At 39.0% G+C, this 27,293-nt stretch overlaps 1 protein-coding gene across 1 annotated transcript in view; it reads right to left on the bottom strand.

Moving 5' to 3' along the window:
• Positions 1-4,872: 4,872 nt before the first annotated feature.
• PPP2R2D (protein phosphatase 2 regulatory subunit Bdelta) overlaps positions 4,873-27,293 on the bottom strand; it is a 31,322-nt gene continuing 8,901 nt past the window's right edge. Inside the window, exons 3-10 of the mRNA XM_076339248.1 lie at positions 20,599-20,696; positions 17,244-17,409; positions 15,406-15,518; positions 12,396-12,573; positions 11,360-11,524; positions 9,729-9,898; positions 9,551-9,642; positions 4,873-7,327 (exon numbers count right to left, since the gene is read on the bottom strand). Of these exons, the coding sequence (XP_076195363.1) occupies positions 7,048-7,327; positions 9,551-9,642; positions 9,729-9,898; positions 11,360-11,524; positions 12,396-12,573; positions 15,406-15,518; positions 17,244-17,409; positions 20,599-20,696 (1,262 nt within the window). The 3' untranslated portion in view covers positions 4,873-7,047. The remainder of the gene's footprint in view (positions 7,328-9,550; positions 9,643-9,728; positions 9,899-11,359; positions 11,525-12,395; positions 12,574-15,405; positions 15,519-17,243; positions 17,410-20,598; positions 20,697-27,293) is intronic.

The following is a 27,293-nucleotide window of genomic DNA, read 5'->3' as shown; positions in this document are numbered from 1 at the left end:
GGTACTGGAGCGCTGACTTACACAAGTATCATTAGAGACAGTATCACTCCATTTACCCACATTTTTAGGATCATCATTCAGAAAACCTCATATTCAACCCACTATCCACCATATTTATATGATATGCCCAAGGTGACGATTACCCATTGCAGAAAAAACACCTAAAAGAAAATCATCAGATGGGCAACTTCTGTATCAGAGGTTTGTGTTTATAGCAGCAACTTCTTAGGCTGCCCTGATCCAAGCTGAACTGCTGTATACGTAATAATTGTTTTTAATGTGATTGAAAGAAGTAAAGTTAAAACAAAAACTAGTCATCATGGTGCCATTAAACTAGCAAAATATTTGACATTATCCAATCACTGGTCAAGGCATTCTTAGAGAGCTACATCAAGTTTATACGGTCAAATGTTGGCCTTTTGCCTTTGCGTTTTCAACACCGATTTCTCTAATAGATACCTCATACAAATTTCACAGTTATCAATTTTTTAAAACAGCTTTAAAGTGCACAGGCTTCTCTAAAGCCATGGAACCAGTGGACAAGTAGTCCAAAAGAAATATAAATACTAAAAGAAATGACCTAGAACTGCCTTAACATGCTAGATATTGACAAAATTTGCACTGAAGACTTCAAGCCATTTGACCCTCACACTTAATACCAGAGGAAATGGAAAATTCAGTCAATTTTGCAACTAAACTTACTTTAAAAAAAAAAAAATGGTCACAACATAAATAAGTAGCATTTTAAGTACAACACACTTCCAGTCCAAGGAGCTTTACTTCTTTAGAGAGACAAGAATGAGTACATCTCGTTATAACTTGTTTAACAAACCGCATTCCCAGTTGTGCTTCCAGCCACAGACCTAAGGCCCTGGCGCCGCTCCCTCCGCCTCCCCTGGGCTCAGCTGGGGGCTGGGGAGGGTGCCCTCCGCCGGGGTCACCCCTCTGCAGGTGGACCCAGCATGAAGGACAGACTGGAGGACGCCAGCCGCAGGCACAGGGTAGGCTGCGCACAGCATCGCTCCTCGGGCACCACCATGGCACCTGCAGGTCTGCGACGCTCCCTTTGTCAGCAGGAGCTGTCTGCTGGGAACTGGCCTGGGTGGGACATGGAAATCAAGCACTCTTGGGAAGTAAGTGTTGGAGTACCTGGCTTTTGGAACCTTGATTCACCAGAGTTTTAAAAGGCTGAGAAGCTCCGTTGCTCTCCAGTGACAATGGCAGCCACAGAGCCACTTCTCCAGCTCGCTTGGGCAACGGCTTGGCTGCACCTCTGATGCGCTGAGCTGGTGTGACCTGTGGCTGCCGGGGCTTGTGCCACCTCAGCTGCCACCAGCCCTCATGGCCACAGGGACTGGGAAAGGGGCAGCAGGGAATCTCACTGTGGAAAGATGGTTCACGTAAGACAGAGGTCGGGAAGGTGAAATACTTCCTAAGCACACAGATGCTGTTGGGGCCGTGCAGAGCTTCAGCCAGAGCACAGGCTTGCAGGAGGCAGCCAGTCCTGTTCAAAGCAGAGCTTGTCATGGTCTGCTTTAGTGCCTTCAGGCTTGGCAAGCTCATGCCAGTGGCAGCCGGCGCAGGGCACACTGAAGGCTTCCATACTTTTGCACAAGAAATACATTCAGTGAAGTTGTGGTATTAAAAACTTACCAAATATTAAAAGGAAGTAATGAAAGAATTGTTATGGATCCAGGCATTTTCGAAAGTCCCGTGCAAGCTGTCACCAAAGGCTCCCAAGGCACGCACCAGAAGCCTGTTCTTGCTCCAGAGCAGCAATCAGTTCCTTGCAGTCTTAAAGTATTTTTTTCTACCTGGGTTTAAAGCTTCGCATTTCAGCATGCTTTGCTTTAACTGGTGGAAAGTAATCCTCAGCAGCAACGGGCAGGGTCAGAGGCTAAGCTGATGGCTCTGGGGCACGTGGAATGCATTGCAAATCCTATTTAAACCACAGAGGACACCGTGAGGATGGCCAGCATCTGGGCAAGTTCAACATACAAGGGCCACCATCAGGAGTTGGCAAAGGTAGAGACAGAAGCTGCCTCTAAGACTGAAGCTTACAAGGATGCTACAGCAGAGGGGATTTGCTGCAAAACCAGTTCTCTCTGCAGACTCCTCACACCCCACACTTTGCATGGAGGAGGAGGTTTACTTCCAGGAGCCACTTATTAACACCACCTGAAGTGGCACAGACTCCCAGCCCAGGGAGAACTCCACAGCTCAAGAGCTGCCTCCTCCCGCAATGTCCCTGCTGCAGCCAGACCACAGGGGACTCCTCAGCTGTTTCCCTGCTAGAAGCTCAGCCAAATGCAGATGCTTGTCTGCTCAAATATGCCTGTGAAATTCACACTCATCAAGGCTTAACATAGCTTCTTGGCACCAGTTTTGTAAGCACCACAGGAGTTTGGATCAAACTTGGTGTCAAAAGCGAGTTAAACGGGACAGCGATGGCTGCAGCCAGGCGGACCGCAGGGGTGGGAAGGGCCGGTGCTGGCCTGCTCCCCGCTCGGCATGTGGGGCCGTGCTCAGCTCCCAGGCATGCTTGGGCACAACACTCGTGTGTCCACATACCACCCAGCGCTGAGCATCAAGGGAGAGCCACACATGTGTTTGCTCCGAGTCACAGCTCGCTCTTTGGGGCAGCTCAGACACCAGGTAACTATCACTCGGACCAGGGAAGTGTCAGGCTGGTTCCTCTTACCCAACCTGATCAGCACAGGGCTCTATTCTGCCTATTAAAAACCCGGGACGCAAAGAATGGGACAACAAAACCCCAAGTATTTTATCTACAGCTGATGAACAAATTTGCATCATGCTGAGAAGTCCGATGACTGGCCCTCCCTTTTCCCCTCGCCCCTCCAGCGTAAGCCCCTTGCTGGCTCCCGCACCGTCTGTGAGAGGAGGGATCCGGCAGCAGCCTTCTCACTGCATTTTAATTCCCTAAATGTTCACCTGAAGTACAAGTTGTGAATTCGGACAGCTGGGATTCCTGCTCCTGACTGCAGGCCATCAGCACAGCTGGATACCTGGCAGCTACTGGGTTATGAATTCCTGCTCACAAGCCAACGCTTGCTCGTCTTCCCAGGTCCCACCCGTGGAGACAGGGGATTGTCCCCCAACCTGAACACCCGCCTCCAGAGAGCTGCCGCCAGAGCCGCTCGAACAGCCAGGAGACGGAAACCCTTAGAGAGAGAAAAAAACTCAACCCACCTAACACTAGGGTTTATTTGGTGATGCAGGAATAATCGTGGGCATAGGAAAATATTGCTCACCTCCCTTCTGTAATTCTAGGACAGAGCAGTTCCATGGGAAAGTCCTTGCACGCCTGCCAAGGGAGCCTGGAAGGTTACTTCATTTCTAGATACAGCCTTTGGGCAGGGTACAAAACGATGAACTTTGGTTAAAAGCTTGACAGAAACAATTTCACTGACTTTTGAGCCTAAAAATAGTGTTACAGCACATAACACACGAAGCATCAGATTAGTCTGAAGGATGGCCATCTCACAGGAGAAATCACAGACCGCACAGAACAGTGCCCTGCGTAGCTTGTGTTCACGAACGCCCCTGTTCTTCAACCAGGGTGAGTCTGGGTCAGGGCTGGAGCATGCCCGCTCCCAGCTGTGACTCTGCTCCTCCCCCGACGATGTCTTCTCTCAACCCCCTCCCGATTTCCTTTCCCCAGGAAATTAAAAGTACAATTTAAGTGCCTGAACTCTTAGGAAGCACATTTTATTTCATCAGGTTGTAAAATGTGTTTCAGTTGTCCTTCAGCCACATGCAGCACCCCTCACCACCCACTCACCGAGCACGAACACAGTCTGTGCACCCCCGGCCCCCCCCAGCGCAGCAGGTCAGTGTCCAAAGGAGCACAGCCACCAGCGCAGGGGCAGAAGCTGATCCCCGGATGCTGATTCCAGGTCCTGCTTTTCAGAAACCGCTGTGCATCAACGCTGAAATCCCCCAGCCCTCAGCAGAGCCCCCAGGGCTGTATTTATACACACACCCACGTTTCTTACTTCACCTTACCAACGTGTTTTTTCTGGAGCCACTCGGCACTTCCATGAAGAAGTCTGATTCCCAGTCTGTGTGTGTTTGTGCTCAGTGTAAAATGACAATGGAATTCAGAGTTTAATCTTAAATCCCGTTCCTGCAATTTCCAAACCCATCGCCGAGAGGAAGCAGAAGACCTTTCAGAGGGTGGTTCACCTTCTCCCAATACTTTTTCATCACGTAACCAGTGATTACAGTTATCACAGATGCCTACTTTCTGCTCATTAAAGAACAATTACGCTGACAATTTAAGAACACGTGCACAGGTCTTGTGAAGTGAGGATTATCTACAAAACACTTTCTCGGGTTTACAGAAACTGTCTTCGATATGCAATGTTCACTTAAGCCCTAGTTAACTGGGCATTAAGGATTCATCATACCAAAATAAGTGACTGTTTGAAACAAGTTTCAAAAACCTTACCTCTAATTTCTAGTACAGACACCTTCTGCTCTTCCAGTTACTTCCTCAAAAACAACTGAGGCCTGAAGTTACCTCACTATTAGGAAATATTTGCGAAACAGTGGATCTGTACTTTGCACATAGCTTACAACCTATCAGAATGCGTGTGTAGGGGTTTTTCACACATTAAAGCCAAGCACTGTATCTCTAACGTAATAACCCTACCACCCCTGTCACACTTTACCTACAAGATGTTCTACCTCCTGGAAGTTAACCGTTCGGGGTATTCTAAGTGCGAGTAGTGCAATGCTCTTGAACTGGTCCCAGAAGTCAAGGGTGATTTTGGGCAAATATCTGAAAGAACAATAATTTTATCAAATTGACAAGAAAATATCTTTTCAGATAGAATGAAATGATAAAAATTTCATGAATCATCAAAAACTATTTAATTGAAAGTGGTACAAGCAAATAATGTTTTATATAATAGAAGATATCATCATATCCTTTTTCTTTTTACTCATATTCCACTTACATTTGCTGAAAAAATAGATCAAAAATAGACAGCACTAATATATTCACTGAGTATGAACAGACAGCTTTCTGAGTTAGAGGTATGACCATTCAAAAACTAACCATTTAAAATGGAAATACAAACAATCTCCAGGTTGGCTCATTTGGCCAATTATCTCACAAATGGAAGAAAAAGTTGTCAAAATACACAGAGCAAGTCCAGGTAAACATTTAAAATTTATTAAACTTTTTGGTCAAAATAATTGAACAAGTATGTACAATCCCATTGTATTAGCTCTATTACGTATTTTAGGAACAAGGTCAAATCTAATGCTTTAGTGACCCAGAAGTTCCACATTTCAAGATTTTCAAATAGTGTCACAACCAATATACAGTATAAGATTTTTTTAATTTAAACTTTATTTGTAGAACCTCAAAGTTAGTTGTACTTACTAGCTTACTGTGAACAAGAGTGGCACTCTATGGACATTAATCAGGAGGGTAAGAACGGAGACATTTTGCTCTTGCATACGCAGATCTGATTCAGTAATCATAATACACCTTCATTTTAAGAAAAATGGAGTGTAAACCACACTTCTGTATTTCCTCTGGGAAGCTCAAGGAATCTCATTTTTCAGAAAGAATTTCCAACTTGCAGGCACATTTCATAGAATATAGTGTCTAGCTACTCGATGATACTAAAATGTGCTGCAACAGCTTCAGGTACAGCTTCTCACCCAGGCTAGCCTAGGGTGAAGAGAAGGTTGATGCATTTTAGGCCTCTTGGGGGGGGGGGAAGTACCTAAGGCTTAAAAAAAAAAAAAAAGGTTAGCAAGAACAGAGTTACAACAAACGCAGTTAACACCAGCTCGTAGCCTCAGTGTTTTCCCGACATCTTGGTGTTAAAGTCGGAACGTGCTAAAATGTATTAAGCTGCGCTGCTGCTTGGCATAATCAAGATATTTTTTTTTTTTTGCTGGCTTGAACTGCAACGTGAAATAAAATATATTATGCCAAATATTTAAAATAAACTATATCTTCATGACAGATACTAAAAAGGTTAAAAAACATAATGCACATAAGGTATGTCTCTATCTAACATTGAGAGGCATCAGATAAACTGGATTTTTTTCTTCAAAGAAGAAAATTTGTTAAATGTGTTGTTTTCCCTTCTGTGGAAGGTGGTCACTTTCTATTAAGGCTGTGGATGTCTTTAAACTGACCTTTTCAATCTCCTACTCGGTACACAGATAGCATTTTACAAGAAAACCAGTGCAACTTAAACTAAATGACAATTTCATGGAAACTCTAAATTTAGAATTTGAAATACTACACAAAAAAGTTTGTATTAGTCTGCCAGAAATCAATGTTTTGGGGCAAACATTGTCAAATCTGCCCATCAGAATTATTTTGCACAATCTCAGTACATGCAATTAAAAAAAAAAAATAAAAAGACTGAATACATACCTTCAGATTTAAAAACACTTTTTATAGTTTGTTATTTTATTAAGTGGTTTACACCAGAAGGTGTGGTTATAGATACAGTTGGTGAGTAAATATTCATGGAAACCTGTCTACGAACCCAACTCAAGACCTACCTAAGTGCTCAAAGGTAAAAACACTTAAGCCTAGATACAGGCCAGAGGAGGAATGTTTACAGGCATTAAGCACAATATATGTTTTGAAAGGCCCAAATATTACAGCAGAGAAAGAGCGCGAGAGATAGAAATTACATTTTTATGACAATTTTTTCTTCTTGGGTGTTAAATTTTTGGTCTATAAACTGGAAAGGAAGGCTCAGACTTAAATAAATACATTTGTTTTGAGTATTGGCCTTATTGAGCACTGTCCATCAATTCTGCCTCTAGAGGGTTTCTCCCAGAAAACTGCGACTGACGCTCCCTACCCCCACCGAAGGCAGAACTATACCATGAACTCAAAAACCAGGCCAGATCCTCTCCTTTATCTAAAGGGAAGTAAGTGCATCAATGTTCTTCACTGGTAGGACAACAAGGCCTTCTCTTTTACAGATAAACAACTGAGCTTAACTATGCAAGACGACGACTCTGTCCTCAAGTAAGTCATCTTTAGTTAATTTTGTCCTGGAATATATACAAATTATTGGTGGCAGCTACAGCAATGATGTTCTCCATGGGATGCCATGCCGTATGAAGAATCTTCTTGTTGAAGTCCAGACTGTCAACGCTTATTTCATCCTTCTTTCTTTTACCACCTGTACACACTTTACGCGGCTTTAAGATGGCACGAGGTTTGCTGCTCTCCCTGGATGCTTCTAGAGTGATATCCCGTCGCGTGTTTCGGTCAAACATTCTAAAGAAATTGTTGTAAGATCCAGTCATGATAGCACTGTTTAAAAGCAGAAGAAAGGCAAATCTTACCAGGTTTCCAGAAGTAGTATTCAACCCCCATCTTCTCTTTCTTACACACAAAGTGACTGTCAGACCAAGTTCATGACCAGCATGTGGCATTATGCTCCTTTCCTCTCTGATGTATAACTTTGCTCAATCCCGTTTTTGGACTTCAGCACTGCTTCCATTCCACCACTTTCTCTTTCAGGTCTTCCCCTGGTCCCCCCCCCTCCTACCACCAGCACTCAGCAGCAGTCTTAGGCTTTATTCATCTTAACATGAGCAAAGCGGGTTCTCCTGTTGCTACTCTATGCCTTTATCCCATGGCAACAAAGTTACAGTGGAAGCAAAGCCAACGTAAACTGCTTAATTTCAGCAGACTATCACAAATGAAAGTGCCTTCCTTGGCACTGTGCACATGTTGACAATGAGCACGCCAATGGATTAATTATGAAAAATTGTCTTGAATCAGTAAAAGAAACCCCTTATGTGAATGTGCGATACAGCCCTGCAGAAACAATTCCGTTTCTGTACAGTATCAAATCTGCTTTTGAATGAGGCAGAAAAAAAATTTGCATCTGAAAATGTTTTCATATATCTAACTTCCAATGAACAGCTTGTTTGTAGCTCTCAAAAAAAAAAAAAAGCTTGAAATTGAGGCCGAGCTGTTCATTATTTTCTTTATTTAACACTTATCTCTACCACTTGAAACTGGAAAAGCCATTTCCCACATGGCAGAAGTCCCACAGATTATCAAAATCGCAACCACCTCACCCTTATCTTATTTGCCGATACACATTGTCTTCATGGCATTAAAAATTAATGACTAGGAGCAGAATGAGATACTATTACCACAACATATACCACTCAGATTGTACTAGGGAATGCACTGAGTGAAATATTTTTTTCTTTTTCAAAGGGATGTGAGCATCACAACTTCTATGAGAAATTATGTTCTTATGTTAAAATGAGATGACCTTGCTTTTTTTTTTTTAACCCTGCAAAAAAGATTGACTGGAGTTGCTTGAAAAAAACCATAGAAATAAGGGTCAGTTTCCTTGCATTTTTGCTTAGTGAAACACATACACCACTTATTTTATGCATTTTACGTTAGATATTGTAAATACTGCTAGCAATTTTTTTTGGTAAACTGACTGATACAGTATATTTCTCCCCTCAGTAACTCAAAGCCACTTGCAACCTCGGCCACTTGCAAGCTGGTATTTACAGTAACCAGTTTTCCTTAATATTGTTTACTTAAGAAATTAGTAGGTAAGTGGCATGTAGCAGTACATGCAATCTCAACTATCACTGCAATAGCAACATAGGTAGGTTTCACTTTCTTTGCTGACTCCTGTGTACAGCTGATGAGATTTGACTTTGATCACTGCCCCCATCTAAACTATGTGGTGGATCTTTTGTTCTTCAATATTTGATAAGATTTAGGCCAAAGCTTGTTTTGCAGGCTGATCCTGTTACCGTCAAATCAAAACTGATATCTTTTCATCGAACAGCTTGCAAGCATTTGGTAGCAGACAAGTCACTGTTTTAGGTATTTCAGATATACTCATGAAACTCCTACCAAAAAAAAAAAAAGAAGAATCCCTGAGGCAAGCCAACACAAAGCATCCAGATATAAGATCCAGATCTGCCACAATCTTATCCATGGGTTCTGAAAGCATTTTAACAGGTAGCTAATATTACCATAGCTAGTGACAGGAAACATATACCATGTGTGCCAGTATAGTGGCTTTGCTATCTGATTATAATGCTTCCACAACTTGCAGGCAAGACACGTATTTCCACTGTTTGCAACAAATACGAGTAATTATCTAACGCAGTTTTATCTTCTTTAGCCTACAGAAAACATGGAAAGAAGATTCAATTTGCAAGACACTGAATACATGTTCTTGTATACACTTCAAGAATGAAACTGAGTCACATTTCCATGGCTTGGAATGGCCAGTCTTGACTGTATAAAACTTCAACAATAATTAATATTAGAAGTAAACTGACACACAAAAGTCTACTCCACTTCTGCAACTGGAGGGTGGAGGACTGAAGAATGAAGTCTTTGTGCAAAAAAAACCCCAGTTGACTTGAATGTAACTAATTACATCCTTAAAGTTAAGTACTGCTTATGGGTTTCAAGACTGGAAACCAAATTCCTAATGCTGAGGGAAAAACAAAAAAACAAAACAAAACAAACCCCCCAACTTACCTATCGGAACCATTCCAGCAGCATTCAAATTTGTCGAAGATGCAGTCATTTTCGTAAAGGGAACAAAGCTTGCTTCGAAGATACTCATGAACCTTTTGGAACATTTGAATTGGTATTAGACAAAGAAAAAGAAGACAAGGGAAAGGAAGGGATATTTAAGAAAACTTGAACACCATACTTGATATGTCTCTACAGGCCTGTTTTCCATATTGAGATCCCACACTTTAACAGAAAGGTAGTCTCTTGTCATCATGTATCGACCACTGTGACTGAATTTTACATCAGATATCGATGATATTATTTCTGAAAAAAATGATCTGCTGCTAGGATCTTCAGGTTCTTCAAAAACTGTAGGTAGAAGACACAATTACAAATGAAAGCAACACCAAGTTTTACAGCTTCAAACATTTTTTGGTACTTGGAAAACTTTAAATCAATGTACTAGTTTCTTTTTAAAGAAAGTTGCTGTTAAATACTTTTTAAAAATAATCTCTTTTTATACAATGCTATGCTCTTAGTCATCAGATTGCTAGATGCCCATCTCCAACATTCTCAACCAGAGCACAGCATCAGCAAACTACAGTTCACAGGTCTTAGAGATGAATCAGAGAAAAAAGTTAAAAAACAGCACATGGGTACAGTAAACATTACAGCTGATCTACAAATCATGTCAAACAAAAGCAGATGAAGACACCAGCATTGCAAACGCAGTATCTTAATGCATGACCCATGCATTTTCAGACTACTGCACAACATACTTTTCTTTAGATCTGAACAAAAGTCGTACAACACAACCTACTGAAAGGAAATACTAGTATCTACACTTGAAATGCAATTTGTATGGTTTTAGAAAGCAAATAAAGAAATACATTATTTAAATTGAAGAGTCAATCTTTGAAGTCAACATTTCATGACACAAACTACCCAGAACTATTTATTTCATTTTTGAATAGACCCCCTTTAACAGGATGTTATTCAGTGACAAGCAGTTAAAAAATAAAGTGCTTATAAGTAATTTAACACAACACTAAGTCAAGTAGATGAAATGGCCTAGCATTCTACACTTCCATTGCACAAATATTTTCTTCCAACAAGAAAACCTTATCTGCACTATAGAAAGCTTACCTGCAAGTATCAGTACGGTAGGTCACCCCACAGGACTAGTAATACTAATAAACCACAACTATTACAGTAGCGAACAAGAAACAAGAGGCTGTGTGCAAGGCATAGGCAGTTATCCTTATGACTTCAATAGAAAAGCTTTCCTCACCTACGTAAGTTTACGTGGCTCAGCAGACTAAAGAGCATTCACCTTTCACCCCTCAAAACTCACTACAAACGCAGCACATATTCTTAAGAATTAATTCTATCCTAGGAGCTGCAAATGGTCACAAAGTAAATGGATTCTGGCAGCATCAGCCCAGTTTCTAATGCACAAAGGTGAATAAACTGCCCTGAACTGGCATTTGATAAGCAGATACCTTTGAGAAGCACCAAGACTGAGTCTGGACAGAAGACAGGTCTCACTGGTGCCAAAAGCACTTGTTCCCATCAGTTTATGATGCATAAATGGGTAAACAGGAGCAGAGTCAGATCGTCAATTGTCTCATGCTACACTTCTGCTTGTTGATGGCCTAGAACAAGACAATTAAAATGTTCCATTCTACAAAACTACCACCCCTTACCTTGTATGCTCTTTACCAATAAGCAGAACTTGGTATGTTTATTTATAAGCAGAACACCTATACACTCTATCTTGCATGAAAACAAAGCAAGAAACCCATAAACCAAAGACGCATCCTAACTTACATTTTGAATGCCTATCACAAAGGGCTGAAGAACGCATGTCACAGAGTCGAATAGTTCCTTTGCTACTACTGTAGACAAACACATTACAGTGATGAGGGTGGAACTCTGCAGCAGTAATCACTTCTGTCAGCTCCTCCATGTTAGCAGGCTTAATATCTACAATATCTGGGAAGGTTTTTGTAAAGACATGTAACATTTCACATTCAAATCGCTTCTAGCAGATAATTATTAAAAAAAAAATGTTAAAGATACAATGTAGAAAACCAGGGCAAGATGTTGATTTCCACCGTGTGCAATCTACACAAAGTAAAGTGACCTGAGTAGATTTAAAAATAAATAAATAAATCTAGATTTTACAAGTCAACTTTAACAGATGCTGGAGATAATTTCAGACTCCTCTCAAGCCTCCTTCTTAATGCTTCCTATTGAACACTCAATATACTTCATCTATTTACCTAAAGCTTTAGAAAACTTGCATATGACCTATTTAATATTTAGTATTTCTGCAACTTTTATTTTACTGCAAATTTGTCAATGTAGGACATACTATTAGTTTTGGATACACAGCTTGCAAAAAGATTTGAAAATTATTTCTGCAGTTAATGATATCATTTGACATGGAAAAAAATTAAAATTTGTTTTAAGAGGAGTGTCACTTAGTTAAGAGAATTTAAACTTTGGAAAGAAATATCTACAGTAACAAAGGATCTACTTTTCAAGTCTTTCAACTCTTATTTAAATTGACTGAACTCCACAAATAAAGGATGCTCCCAAAATTCCTCAATTTCTCTTTAGAAATCAAACTATCTATGATACTTCTACTGGCAGTTTTCCACTGAAAGAATGCTTGCACTCAAGAATAAATGAGAGCATCCTAAGGCCTGCTTTCACTGTATTAAACCTCCAGATTTTAAAATCCTGCATTCTAATTCCCAGATTCAAACACCTACTCTAATTAGTAAAATTAAAGTGATTCTCTTAAATATACAAAACTTAGATGTGTCCCAGTGTTCACAGAGAACAAAAAAAAGGATACTAAAACTTCTATCTGTGATTTCTAAATGCCATAGGTTAATTCTTAGGTCATCTGCAGAAAGGTATGTTTCATGATCACTATTTACTGAAATAGAGTTTATGTGGTAAGTATGTGCATTTGCAAATATCCTTCTGGGACTTGCTTCTACCATTAGGTCCATGGGTTTCAATATCGGCACCTGAAACATGAAGAACAACAGTCAATTTTGGCATAAAACTGATTTCTGATTCAGAAGATATTAATTAGTTGCACACCACAGATTTCCGTTTTGATTTAGTGACTAAACACTTTTCAAATCCACTGAGCAAGAAAAGTAGTAAAATAGCCTATGAATGCTGACTTTGCATGCTACCAACACAAAACCTCAGCCACTGACTTCTGCAGAAGTTACCTATCAAACACAGCAGCTTTGTACCTCTTCCAACAGGAAAATGGTGTATGTTTATAATATTAGAAAATTATGTTAATTTGAAACAAGCGCTTAAAAATGCCCCCCATATCTTAGAGGGGTACTTGTGAAATTGGTAAGAACAGTTTGCAAAGAAAAATCCCCAATTTGTTCACTGAACAGTCAGTATGATTTTAGGAACACAGGGATGCCCTATTTCCACAACTAGCTGATCTAAAGGGTGACATGGTTTGTCAGGGTCAAGTGGATTAAGCTTCCCTCTAGCTCCTTCTCACTGATGAGCAAGTGAAAAGTTTAAGGTTGCCCAAGGATGTCCTATGCTGTTCCAGTACATACAATTCAACAGAACACTAACTTACATCATCCAACCAAGAAAAAAGTTATGACAGTGTCCAAGATAATCTGTCTTCCTGGAACAAGAAACAAATTAATCCAAGAGCTCTGCAATTGCTTTCACCATGTTTGTAACTCACAGTCCGTTTATATCAAACTGTAATGATTAAAATTAATCCATTACTTTTTATTAGGCCATTTTCCTATCTCACCACATGAGTGTTCCTAGCCTGGTGGTGAAATTGAAAATGCATTAAATGTGAATTATCAGGAATGGTACTTAGAAATGCCATGGTCTCTATGCAAAGGATGCAGCTCTGAAGTGCTGCATCTCCTCCATGTCTACTTCTTTATAAACAAATGGGGATTATATTTCTGTAACAAAATATGCAAACAAAGCCCATAAAAGCCCAAGGTACATATACTCTAGATCTCCAAAACCTGATCATTTTAATATATGGAGGTAACTCTAGGCAAGGTTTTTCCCCCTTCTGCCAATTGTTGCTCAGACTTGGTTCATTCCATCATCTCTCCTTCTAAGATGTAGTGCCTGGCAAGGTCTGCAGCTCAGCCCAACCTTCCTTCCACAAACAAGCAGCAAATTTAGAAGACAAACTTTTAAGAGACAGGTTCTTGCTTTTTGTTGCTTTCCCCCATTCAGCTTGATCATTCCTAAATATATTACAGTGTTTAAAGTAGATGCTAATGTACTCCTTCAGTGATATAGCCAGTACCATGTAAAACCATTAGGCCATATTCTGGACTCTCCATGTTCCCAGATGGGTAGTCTACTCCTACATAAGGGCAAGGGTGTAGAACCCAAAATTTCATCTGTACCTACTTCCAGCCACTGGGCTAAGGCACTGTATCATAATTTATTTCCTTGTTTTTAGATATTTTCATTAGAATACTCAATCAGATCTTGGCTCCCACACGCTGACTAGAAAGACACTTTACAGAGGAAGCGGATATCCTTTCCCAACATGATTATGCATTAGCTTCACGTATACCTAAAGCTTCAAGTTCAATATTCAATTTAAGCAAAAGCAAGGCAAAACCCCCCAACAAAACCCCACAACTGTATAGTCCCTACAAGTGTCAGGAGTGGCATTGGCTTTGAAAGTAGCGAGAGCCTCAGTTCAACTCCTATTTATGGTAACAACAACAACATAAAAGACCAACAAGAACCACCCCAACCCCACATGATTTCATTTCCTGAGCTCCTGCTTTAAAAGACCCCAAGTTTGGAGCACTAGCCCTACCACTACCTCACTATGCAAGTGGAAAAATGTTAAGACTATTCAAGTATACATTAGGTTTTCCAAATGTTCAGAACTTGCCTCTAACAAAAACACCTGTTACCTAACCACAGAATACCCAGCACCCTGACTAAATTTTTGAGTCTTGTTCTTAGAAAAAAGACCGAACAAGTTCAATATGAGCAATATTGAGGGGGGAAAAAATTATCACTACAATCAAAGCCAAATTCTTCCCAAATGCACGATGGCACCTGCTTTAAGCCAAACAGAAGGACCCTATCTGCCCGTTTCACAGAGCAGCACGCCGGGAAGATATAAAGGTTAACCTGGGTATCTACTACTCCTTACTAGTGACTGGCACAGACACTACAGCACTATCCTCTGCTGACTAGTTGTGGCCAGGAAGAGAAGTCAGTATGTTACAGGCCTCTGAAATAAATGTATTCCCTGCACTTTTCTTCATGTTGCACTAAGACATTAGACTATTTTAAGAACACAGCAGGACAAGTCCATGCTTTCTATGAGCTGAGTACAGAGTAGTGCAGCCCCAGACAGAGATACTCCAAAATGCTGTTTTTTCAGGCTTGAATAACAACATTTTGTTATATTTTATTCTTGTCAATAAACCAATATATCTTTTTCTACAATTTTAAGATACTGAGGTGGATGAAAGCTGTCTCTAACAAAATATTTTAATTTTAAAAAACAGTTTAAATTTAAAATCCATTTTAAATATGCTAAGATGTTCCAAGGGAAAAAACACAAACAAACTATTGGGAAGCTAATAATATAATATTGTAATCGTGAAATTTTGCCTGAAGTTTTCCAGAGGAACCCTATTTAATAGTTACATATGTATAAAGAAGTGTCTCCATTTTTTATGAAAGTTTTCAGTGACCCTGACCACAGCATCATTTTTAATCTACACATTTCAGTTGACAACTCTGGTGATACAAAGGTAGAGAAGTACATGCAAAAACATATTTAAAGTCAAAGAGCAGAAACATACCCGTAGTGCTGTGATTCTGAAAGGATCCCTAAGTCTTCCGTCTTCATCTTTTAAATTATAACCTTCGGCTCTTTTATCCCTTTCACTTATTTTCCATAATTTAATAGTTTTATCTAAAACCAACAAAAATTCACATGCTTGAGAATGAATTAGATTCAAAATAAAACCACTAAATAATGGAGTCAGCAGAGTGGATATTATTCATCTCTCTAGGTTTCCACTGCTTGCAACAGAAAGCACCCTGCTGGAGTCCTTTAAACAACAATGTAATATGGAGCACAGCCCTCCCTACATATACTTGAAGTACTTTGCCTTCAGCTATATTGTTTAGCAGAATTGACACATGAAAAACAAACAAAAAATATACCAGACACATGCACTTGCAGGATGCGGATGGGAAATGCATGAAAATATCAGTAAATGGAGAGGAAAAAAAGATGGATTCCATTTTAAGTCCAATGTAATGTTCAGTTTGAATAAAATACAAGTTTCTGCCTGAACAGTAAGGCCCCATGCCTAGCACTCACCAAAATGACCCTTCACAAGGGAAGTTTCACACACCAATTACTGAAATTCACCAATAAGCTCTGTATGACTATCTAAACTATTTTTAAACAGATAAATGCTAGCGAAAAAAACCCAAACCCATGAATTACTTACACTAACTACCTTAAGGAAAATCAAGTTTGTCCCAGGTGTCTGCTAAGAGACAACCAAAGGCAGTAAGTGAGACCAGGACCCATTATTTTAGGGTTCCATGTCCAAAGGCATGTACTCCCCAGGTCTTACTAGGGTAAGTCTTTCCAAGTGCAGAAAGTAAGTATACACAAAGAGTGAGATCCTTTGCTAATTGGAAACAAACCTCTCCTCCCCAAACTACTGCATATCTTTAAAGCATTTAAGATGACACAGTTTAAAGACTGCTTAAAGTTTAGTAAGACTTACATCAAAGTAAGATTATTTGAATTTCAAAGTCCAGTAGACAGAAGCCATTCCCACTTTTAAAATTTTATATAGCAGGTAGGATAACAGCCCTTACATAAAGTCATTTAAGTACAAGACAAAAAGTGATCCAAACTGTTAGGAACAAGCATATTCCTCTGACAGAAAGAGCAAGTTTTTCCATGCACAGTTCTGCATTTACATTTACAGCTTGCTCTATGACGCATCAAAATGAAACAGACCTAATACTCACACAGACCTAATACCTAATAACCACTACTAAAATACTGGAAGAAATAAAAAAAAGTGCATGAAAACCTGTAATTTCCAACTTGTAATTTTTGCACTGCTTTTATGTATTCTAAGGTACACAGTGAACATGGTATAAATATACTCCTCCTAGAGTGACTGTTGTCTTTTACACAGCTGCTTTTCAAAGCACGTATGATGTTTTGGTATAGGAAAAGCAAAAAGAGCATTATAACCACAGTGTTTCAATTTCAAATGCTTTTATTAAAAATTCATTTGGGATCACAAAAAAAATCAATTTCAAAAGTAGGGTGATCAAGTCAAATTCAGACTTCTACAGTTCAGCATACTGGGAACCTGTTTATACAAAAACTATACAGCAGAGTAACAGGGTATGTAAATTGATAGCATGGTCAGTATATCTGCAGAACGCAGCTCTGTAACTATGCCTATTCTGTTGCTGCTTCATTATTTTTACATTCATAAATCAGTAATTTACAGAGTATTACAATCAAAACATATTTTGCACATAATTAGAGAAGACATTAAAATAAACCCAAAACACTCCAGAAAAAAACCCACAGTGGATCACAGGTAATATTCAAATGACATAAAAAGTTCATTGTGTAAATATAAAGTGTCCTTACCATTTGTAGACAGCAGGAAATGAGCAGCATTCTGTTGTGGTAACCACCTAATTTTATTAATTTTTTCCTCAATTTCTAGGCTTTTCAAGTAGTCAAACTCAGGTTCATGACTCTGAAAGGTACTGTAAACATTATATTCTCCCCTAGAATGAGGACGGCTTTTATTCTGCAAGGAAACATAATATTTCTTGAAGCTGATGTTACTTGGTTCATTAGAAATTGTACATACAAACTAATGACTATAAATTGTCAATTAGAAAGTAAACTTTTTACAACAGATCTTGATGAATTTTACATTTTTACGATACTGTATCTAGTTTAGCATCAAGATAGTGCACACAGACTTCCTTTTTAAAAATGTATCATTACATATAAATATGCGTGTACTCACAGAACATAACATATCAAAGCACTTTAAAGAGGCATGCTGCCCGCAAAGGAGCATTTGCTTGGAAGAGTTCTAGGCTACGCTACCTCTCCCAAGCGGTTTCAACAGAATTGGAGCAGAAAAGTTAGCTACATCCCAAGTCCTAAACCACCAACTCCGTGTGATTAGTTTCTGCGCTTCACCTAATCTCCATTCCCCTCCTTTTCCAAAACTCATTCCTCTAATCACCACAATATGGTCATAATGCGGGGTGTCCAGACTAGGAAATAAATGTTGAAGGACATAGGACATGGAGTAATTAAATATTTTTTTTATAAAAACATGATTGCACAAAGTCATTCTGCTGAAGGGACAGCAAGATCAAGTATGAGCATTAGCTCTATCTCCTCTCCTACTCATTTTAAAACATGCTGTGTCCAGAAGAGGTATCAAGGCTTATAATTAAGCTTTGACAATCTTTTTTATTATTAAAACTTGAAGGCTGGAATTACCACATTTTAATTTAAGCCATTCTATAGTGCTCATCATGATGTACCAAAGACTATTACAAATACACTAACAACTTTTCCCCTCACACAACTAGAAGACCCCTTTGTATATCGTCATTTGGTAGATGTGGTAGCAAGGAACAGAGATCAAAGTCACAAGCATCCACAGATCTGCACTATCAGATTTGAGGCAACTAGTTATCAGGCTTTTCAGATAAGTTAATATTAGATAGTGACTCATGTTTGGAGAACAGCCCCACTTGTAGAGCTGCAGTGCCCAGAACCTCTGAAAAAACAAACTCCCCAAAACACAATTGGAAATCACTCACTTGAGAAGCAGCAAATCACTTACTTGCAAAGGCAAGATAGGAAAAGCCTATCCTGCACATTGATTAATGCTATGTTACCGTGGAACAACCAGTAGTGACTCACATCACTGAAGACTGCTAGGCCAACTATAAGGCTGCAAAGGCAACCTTTGTTCTGACACTTCCTTACGTTTCCACGCTTGACTTGGAAACTTTGATAAGGTTATTTCAAGCTAGGTTTTTTTCCCTGCAATCTCTCACAAGTATGGCGTTTTAGTTAATTCCGAGACTCTACATTATTTTACTCCCTTCTTGTCATTTAAATTTTAAGCATTTTGGACTCTCAACTAACACTCTTCAGTATAGTTATCTACATTACTTACCTAGCCACCCGCATTTTGAGCAAGCTGCCTTGCCTGGCACTAGGCAGCGTTCTCACTCTTTACTCACACATTTGGCTGGAATAATCAGCTGCTTGGAACTGCAATAATGTCATATGAGTTCAGGGCATGATGCACAACATTTCAGCCTGCCTTCCCGAATTAAAGTGTATGGGAAATTTTATAACTATCCTAAGTTGTTATTAACCTAGTTAACCTAGTCTAAAATCCACACTGTTTAGAAATATTGGTTGTAAGATTTTATTAAGGTTCCAGTATTATATACTCATTTTAGATTTTTCCCTCCACTCCAGAAATTCTGCAGTTTTGCACATGACAAGAGAAATGACCCTTATGCCAAACTCTTCCCTACAGTTTGCATGTGCTCCCAAGAAGACAGTTGAATATTCCTGTGTGAATAGTCTAACTTCCCACCCCCCCACTATGAGGAAATGATGTGACAGCTGGGTTTTGACTTACAGAACAACTGAGCACTAACAGCTGAAAGCCAACCAATAATAGTTCCACTCTAAAGAAGCACCAAGAAAGTCAGAGATCCTGAGCAGGTGGACACTTTTGACCTTGATCTCTCTGTGCCTTAGTTAAGTCTATACAGCAGACTAAATGATAAATGAGCTATGAGCTGTCTAGGTGTAGTAGTATAATATTTCAGCAGCTTTTTCAGCAATAGTATTTTCATTTCACTACCTCTCAAAATCCTCACAGTAAAATCGATAGGTCACCTTTGGTAAAATGTTTTACAAATAGTATCACAGTGAGGATGAAATGCAAAATATTGGACGGCTGTTCATTAACTGAGCATCATTTGAACCACACAACGAAAGAAGTGAGACAGCTGAAAAAAACCACAGCACCTAAAGATTAGTATACTCCATGCACAAACAAGCTGAATTAAAATTCCACGAGCAATTTTGGTATTTCTGAGCCAGGAGAATGCTCAAATTCTCATCAGCTCTTCAAAGGAAAGGATGAACATGCTCTTCGGTGGTGGGGGAGAGGGTGAGAATTGCCATGTGGAATACTGACTTTTTAAAGAACACAATTTCAGATTTCTCCTAGACATGACAAGGCATGACAACTATTTTTCAGCATTTAGTGCACTTTTCCAATACACCCTATTTCTCTGGATATAAAAAGCTCGGTGACGTATCTGCATCAATGAATGGACAGAACACGTTATAGCATTATCACACAACTGAATACCATTGCAAAGAGCCAGCTGAAAAGCTGTGTAACTGTAGGAGGGGGAGTCTTCCTACCCTCTGAACTGAAAATGCTCAAGTGTTTCTGGAAAAATAGATGTTCCCACTGTTTTTGATTCATAGGATCCTAAAACACATCAGATGCTTAATTCTTCCATTTTTGAACCCTCCTGTCCTGTTGTCCTTGCAGCTTAACATGTATCCTTTTTTATAAACTTTTCTTACCTTATCTTCAAAAGTGTTATGATTTGTCTTAGATCAACCTGACCAAGTGTAAAGTTTATGAGAAAGTCCAAAGGCAATTCTGCAAAATAATACTGAGCATACTAGGTACATATGTAAAGAACTCGTATTTTTTTGGACTTCTTTTTTTTTTTGAAGGCGGGGAGGGGAACCACCACCAAACTAACCTACCAAGTTCAGCACAAGGCAGATATTTAGAAATTTGGCTAACTTAGGGTTTTCTGAGAAAACTATCTCAGATAAACCCCATGGCATGAAGAGATGAAGTGAGACTGCAACACAAGAACAGTGTAGTAACAGCACTTTTGTTTTTCAAGTCACTGACCTCTTGTTCCCTTTGAAATATAACCACTCTGCCACCTTTGTCTCCTGTTGCAAGAAGATCACCAGAGTAATTAAATTCAACTGTTGAAATAATATCAGCTGTAAACAGAACAGAAATAAAATAGCACTGTAATGTGTAAAGCAAATCAAGATGTTTCAAGACTTGAACACAAAACAAAATTACAACTTGTATTAATGCAACAGCACAACTTCTTGATTTACATCATCAGTATCCAGAAATTGTCATGTTTCAAAGCCTAACAAAATTTTTTTTACAATCTAAACCACTTAATTTCTCAGTTTTTTAAGCTTTCAAGGGCCTTCAATCCTGAAAGAGAAGGCATACCATTTTAAGAATCCAAACTGCGTATTCTACCTGTTGACAGTAAATGCTGAAATACGTAACGGAGATACGCCTGCACAGAGCTTCTGAAAGTAAGAATTGTATCAAAAGTGGTTCATCTGCGGTATTGCTTTGGAGCAGCACTGCAGCTTGCACTGATCAAAGTGAGGTTGAGGCATACCCGCCTTTCCCCTGAGCTGAGTATTCACGTAGTTAGTTCAGGAACCTGAACTGGGCATCCCCCCTCTGCCAAAGGGGAGGCGGGGGGGAGAAAGAAAAAATTCTTCCAGTTGAGCTTCCTGAACCAACTCTGTGCAGAAGCATCAGCATGTATATAACAAACAAGAGGCAAGGATGCTTGCAGCTGAAGGAACAGGAGAGCAAAGGAAAAGATTGCAGCACCTCCAGTTTAAACTGTCTTAAGTGCCCTTGGGACTGAACCTTGAAAACAACCAGTATTTATTCACCACTGCACGCCACAATTAATCTTTGGAGGTGGCAATGAAGAAATAACTGCCATTAAACAATCTCTAACCAAGGGGCAGAGAGATAAGGGGCTATAAATGTCTGTCACAGGTTTTAGGCATATGGTAACAAAACCAACAAACCACTCAGCATAAAATTGTAAGTAAACATTTACCCATACTGTTGCTTGCTAGCCATGCAAATATTTCATTGTATTATGCAGGTATAAAAATTGTAAGATTTGAAGTATATGATATCAATTAGTTTCAGAGTTTGCAATTAGACACTAGATGAAAACTACTTTCCTGTATTGATTTTGATGTGCTATCTTTAAGTTTCTTTTAATAATCCCCCACTCTTATGAGGAAGGTGATTAGGAAGTCTAATCAGTTTTCCCAATATATAATTGATATTTCATCTTTTATTAACAGATGCCCTTTTTGCTAGTGTATAAAGAGCATGATTTACCTTCTTTAATTAAAAAAATTATTATTAAAAAAACCTAAATCTTTCTACAGATTTATCCCAGGCTTCAAAATCACATTACTAACCTGCTTCTGGACATGTCTATTTTTATATTCACCTTTCTTTAAAAGGTTATGAAAAGATTCAATTTTGGTAAAGAACAAGATGATGGCTAATCCCAAATCCTCAACAGACCCAAAACATTAGAACAAAACCCACACCCTTGCTGCACATACTCCATACTGAAAACACCAATCTTTCCTCAGTTGACCTACTTTTAAAAAATTAACCACATTGCTAGTTTCTAACTAGTCTCTCTAGCTCATCTCCCTCTCCGTTCACAGTGATCCTCACCTGCCATCATGCCACCCAACTACAGCGACCACCACCTCACAAGGTCTCAAGTCATCAATCACAGAGCTCTTTGCACACCTGACCCTTCATTGTTGACCCCCTTCCAAATAATTAAGCAGCAAACTCTTTTGGCTTTTCACTATGAACACTGTCAGAATAAAAATTAATCCCCCTATTCTCTTTACACCAATTCCGCATTTTGTAGCCAATTTCTGGTATGTGGCCATTTGCCTCCGTAATGGACTATGTAGAAAGTACTGAAAACACCCCCCCCCCCCCAACAATCCTTCCCCTCTCCAAATTGCTAAAATTCACAGCAGTAAGTAGTTACCTACAGAAAATAGCATATGGTATAAAGGTTTCACTAGTACTAAATGATCTCTTACTTTAGAAATTGCCTTAGAATTATGAGCTTCTAGTAACACAACACTGATAAAATCTTTATATATACATACACATCCTTAAATATATGTATTTTAATATGTATTTTTATACACACATATATGTAAATAAAAAACTTAGACTACAGAGTGATACAATGTATGTTCAATCAAGAACTATAAATAGAAAAGCTATATATTTCCACTTACCATAACGATCCACTTTGTCAAAACTCTATCTACACACTGAGCACAGCAGTAACATTTCACCGAACCTCAGTGTTAAAACAAGAAGCAAAATGCCTAAGTTTAAACAATGACACAAGATCTCTCAACTTGCATGTGAATGGGACCTCTGTTCCTCTCTTTGCAAGGTTAAGGAAAACTCAAGATTATTGATACACTAAAACCAGATTATCAATATTAATACCTGTCCTTCCTATTCTGTAAATAAATGGGACTCGAGATAATGGACAAATGGTTTAGATGGTTATAAAGAGACCAGTTTCTAGCTCACTGATTTCCCAGCGAATCTTCTTCACACTTTTTATCCCAAGCAAGTTAAAAGAATGTACAGGGTACCTTGTACGTAATTTTAACCATTTCTTAAATATACTGTCCATGACAGAGAAGAAAAAATTTGTCAACCTGTAATGCTGATACACTATGTCACTTTTCCAAAGCTTGTCACATTTCTCTGATGTAATGTCTCATACCCTGCTTAGGTCCTCAGACAGGCAAAGAATTATTACGTACACAGAAAGTGTATGAGCTGGTCCATGTAAAGCTTTTTGTTAATTTGGAACTTTTTTTTTCTTAAGAAAACAGACTTAAACGAGGCCCTTTCATAACAATCTGTATAACATATGTATACTGTAATCGTGAAAATGTTTTAAAGCCAACTCATTCTTCCTGCCTGACAATCATGGGGAAAACAAGATATATGAGAATTGAGATTCAATGTCAAAAAAAAGAAATCTCTGTATGTGGCTAATATTGCTGTTGGGCTTTAATACTGATCCATGCTAATTATTTCCACAATTAGATGTTTGCTTTGTGCCCAATACATGCCTAAAATGTGTGAAAATATAAATTATAAGCCATTACAAATGGCTGGCTGGCTAAGAGGTTTTATAGTTACAAATACCAAATATTATGACATAAGCAAAGAATTTTTTACTAAAATGAGAAAGCTAGTGAACTAGCTGGAGACGTAATCTTAATTAAATTCTACTCCAAGACTGACAATAGTGCTAGAATAAAAAAATTCCTACATCCCATTATCACTCAATTACACACAGGGGAAAAACCCAGGCATTTCAAGAGATACCAAACCCCACTTTTCCAGTTAGTTTCAGAAAGGGAAAAAGATATTAGTTTCTCCGATGTACACTATCAAAGTATTTATTAGTTGCTCAGAATACATTGTGCACCATTTTTGCTTTAACATACATGTAAAGACAACATCATTTGTCTGACATGGCTATTATTTACTAGCAGTGCTATCTAGCCAAACAATCTTGGGTTCCTTTATGTTAAGAACTGTGGAAACATGCTAAAACACAGACACTACCCAAATTCTATGGTTTTACACAAAGAGTACAGGGAGAAGAGGGTAAACAACATGCATAGGTAAAATGATCATGCCAACGGAGAATGCCTCTCTTTCCCAATTGACTACCAACTGGAAAAAGCAGCTTGAAACTTTAAATCAGCACTGAAATAGTATGTCACCAACATCTATTGCCAATATGCTATATGGAAGTAGGTAAGTGGAAGGGTGTTGTGGTTTAACCCGGCAGGCAGCTAAACACCACACAGCCATTTGCTCGCTCCCCCACCCCCAGTGGGATGGGGGAGAGAATTGGGAAAAGTAAAATTTGTGGGTTGAGATAAAGACAATTTAATAGGACAGAGAAGGAAGGGAAAATATTAATTATTATTATAATGATAAAAGGATATACAAAACAAGTGATGCACAATGCAATTGCTCACCACCCGCCGACCGATGCCCAGCCAGTTCCCGAGCAGCGGTCACCGCCCCCCGGCCAACTCCCCCCAGTTTATATACTGAGCATGACGTCGTATGGTATGGAATAGCCCTTTGGCCAGTCTGGGTCAGCTGTCCTGGCTGTGCCCCCTCCCAGCTTCTCGCTGGCAGGGCATGAGAAGCTGAAAAGTCCTTGACTAGTGTAAGCACTACTCAGCAACAACTAAAACATCGGTGTGTTATCAACATTATTCTCATCCTAAAGCCAAAACACAGCACTGTACCAGCTACTAGGAAGAAAATTAACTCTATCCCAGTCGAAGCCAGGACAAGTGGGCACATCAGGGCAAAAATATAGAAACTTTCTTCAAATGTTTTCTAAGTTAAAAAATTTGGAATATGAGGAATCAACTTTTTTTTTTTTTAACAGCACTATACTTTTTTATATATAAAAGCATGAATTAAAATCAGTTTTCCCTATAGGCATGTTTAATTGAAGCATATCGATCCCTAAAATAATTCCATCCAGTATCCCCAGCACTATATTATCTCAAAGCAAGTAAGATAAAAAAACGAGACTAGAGGTGAATCACAAAATTCATTCCAAACCAATTACTCTGTGTTCTGCTGAACATACTTTACCCATCTACATTCGCTCTTATTTCCAAGTCAGCTTAAAACTTTTAGAAAAAACAAAACAAGCCTTTGCAGGTTCTTAATCACATTAACTTTGGAATTTTTAAAGCTTTTTTATTATATGTCATATCTTTTTCTTATGTGTACAAGGACCAGTCTTATTTCCCAGCAAAATATTTCAGCCTTTTCTCCATACCAGCAAAATAACTCACAATGAAGTGTACAAAAGGGTGAGGAAAGAAACTATCATGGTATTTGCTCATGTACAGCATCCTAATGCACTCTTTTCATATACAAGACACCTTTGTGATTATGATTTTCCAGAAACAGAGAGGTTTGTCCAACTTCCTCTCCATTTTTGTTCCAGTGTGGCTAGGACTCTCTGTTCTGGAAGTAGCTATGTAAACTTTCCTCCTGTAAACTATGAAAAGCAGCAAGATCTATGGCTTTACAATAAGATATTAGTCTGGCAATATTTCTTTCCAGACATGAAAATTAATGTTTAGCTGCACTTTTGGAAAGGAGTGCTAACTTAGTTACAGTCTACATACAGAGTAGGAAACTCTTAGCTGTTTTCAAAGCTAGTATATTAAAAGGATTGCTGGCAACTAAATTATGATTCTGTAGAATCCCCAAATTTAAAAGCGCTAAGCACTTCCATGGGTAGTGAACACCCTCCCAACACATTAGAAGACTACAAATATCCATCTTTATAATAATGTAGTGGAAACCATTCTCAGTTACTCAGGAGACTGTCCTGTAAGCCTTGATAGATGTTTCAAAATTCAGTATAAGTGCTCTAAGCCTTTTAACATCACTGCTGAATATTAACCTCCCTATACCACAAAACTCCTGTCAATTCTGTTGAAGTTCTATAACCTCCAAAGCCTCCTGGGCTAGTTATATTGGGGGGGGGACGGACAGGATGACAAGAGACCAACATTTGTTAGGATTTTGAGATGACAGCAAGCTTATACCTGCAAACTAATTTAATCCCACAAAGGATTCATACTGGGTATTTCTAACTGACACCGATATCAACGTCTGGGCTCTCTGTTTAGGTAACGGAGAGTGCAAAGAGATCCAGAACATCTAAATTAGATGCCTAAAATTAGCTACCATGAACTTTTCCTCTCTAAGCTGGCTGCATGCACATTGCTACTTGAGTTAAAATCTAAAAACTGAAAAAACATAATTACTTCATAGCTCACCCAGTAGATCAATGAATTTGCAGCTGTAGTCCATGGTTAGGACTAACACTAACTAGACACAAGCAGCATCAACTTCTCTCTCATTCTTACAAGCTATTCAAAGACTTTTGTCAAAAGCCCACTCCTCAGACATTTAATGAACAAGGAAGTCAGTCACTGTTTTTGAACATTATCTAAAAAGGGGGCTGCTCCAACTTCTAGGGGATTTTAATTTAAAATTTTCCAAATATGTAATGAACACCACACCGCTTCACATTCAGTACAGACTGACAAAAAAAAAAAAAGCATGTTAGCAGACCTGTCTTCTGTCCCTCCCCTTGAAAAATATTTTTAATATACAGCACGTTTTTCCATGATCTGTTCTAGAGATCCAAAGAATGAACTGCTTTAAGGACTATGAAACTCTCTGAAGAGGCTCACACTTCGAGAGGAAATGACTGGATCTGGACCAAAGCCAGATGGCTGGCATAAACTGTAAGGGAGATTGCCAGTGGAAACTAAACATAGAAAGAATATTTCTGTGCCTGCAATCAAGATCAAAGGTGACACACCTTTCCCTCTGACACACACTGTTATTCTACAGAGCATTTTATTCTACAGCTGGAGGAAGCTGCAGGAGACATTGGATGGTCTCCTACAGTTGATGGGAATGAAGCAGAGAGTGTAGAAGGGGGTAAGTGCAGGTTATGTGCTCCTAAGTCAACTTGGAAATGAGAAGTTGGGATCTCCCTGTGACGACGTGCTGAACTGTAAGACATGACATCAGAAAGAACAGAACTCTCTTTTGCAACAGACAGTGACAACATACCATTGTGAGGTACGACTGGTGAAAAACATGGTCAGTCAGGGCCT

The sequence above is a fragment of the Aptenodytes patagonicus genome, chromosome 5, assembly GCF_965638725.1.
Source record: "Aptenodytes patagonicus chromosome 5, bAptPat1.pri.cur, whole genome shotgun sequence".
In the NCBI taxonomy this organism is placed as follows: Eukaryota; Metazoa; Chordata; class Aves; order Sphenisciformes; family Spheniscidae; genus Aptenodytes; species Aptenodytes patagonicus.
This window is presented reverse-complemented; position numbering and strand designations above follow the sequence as displayed.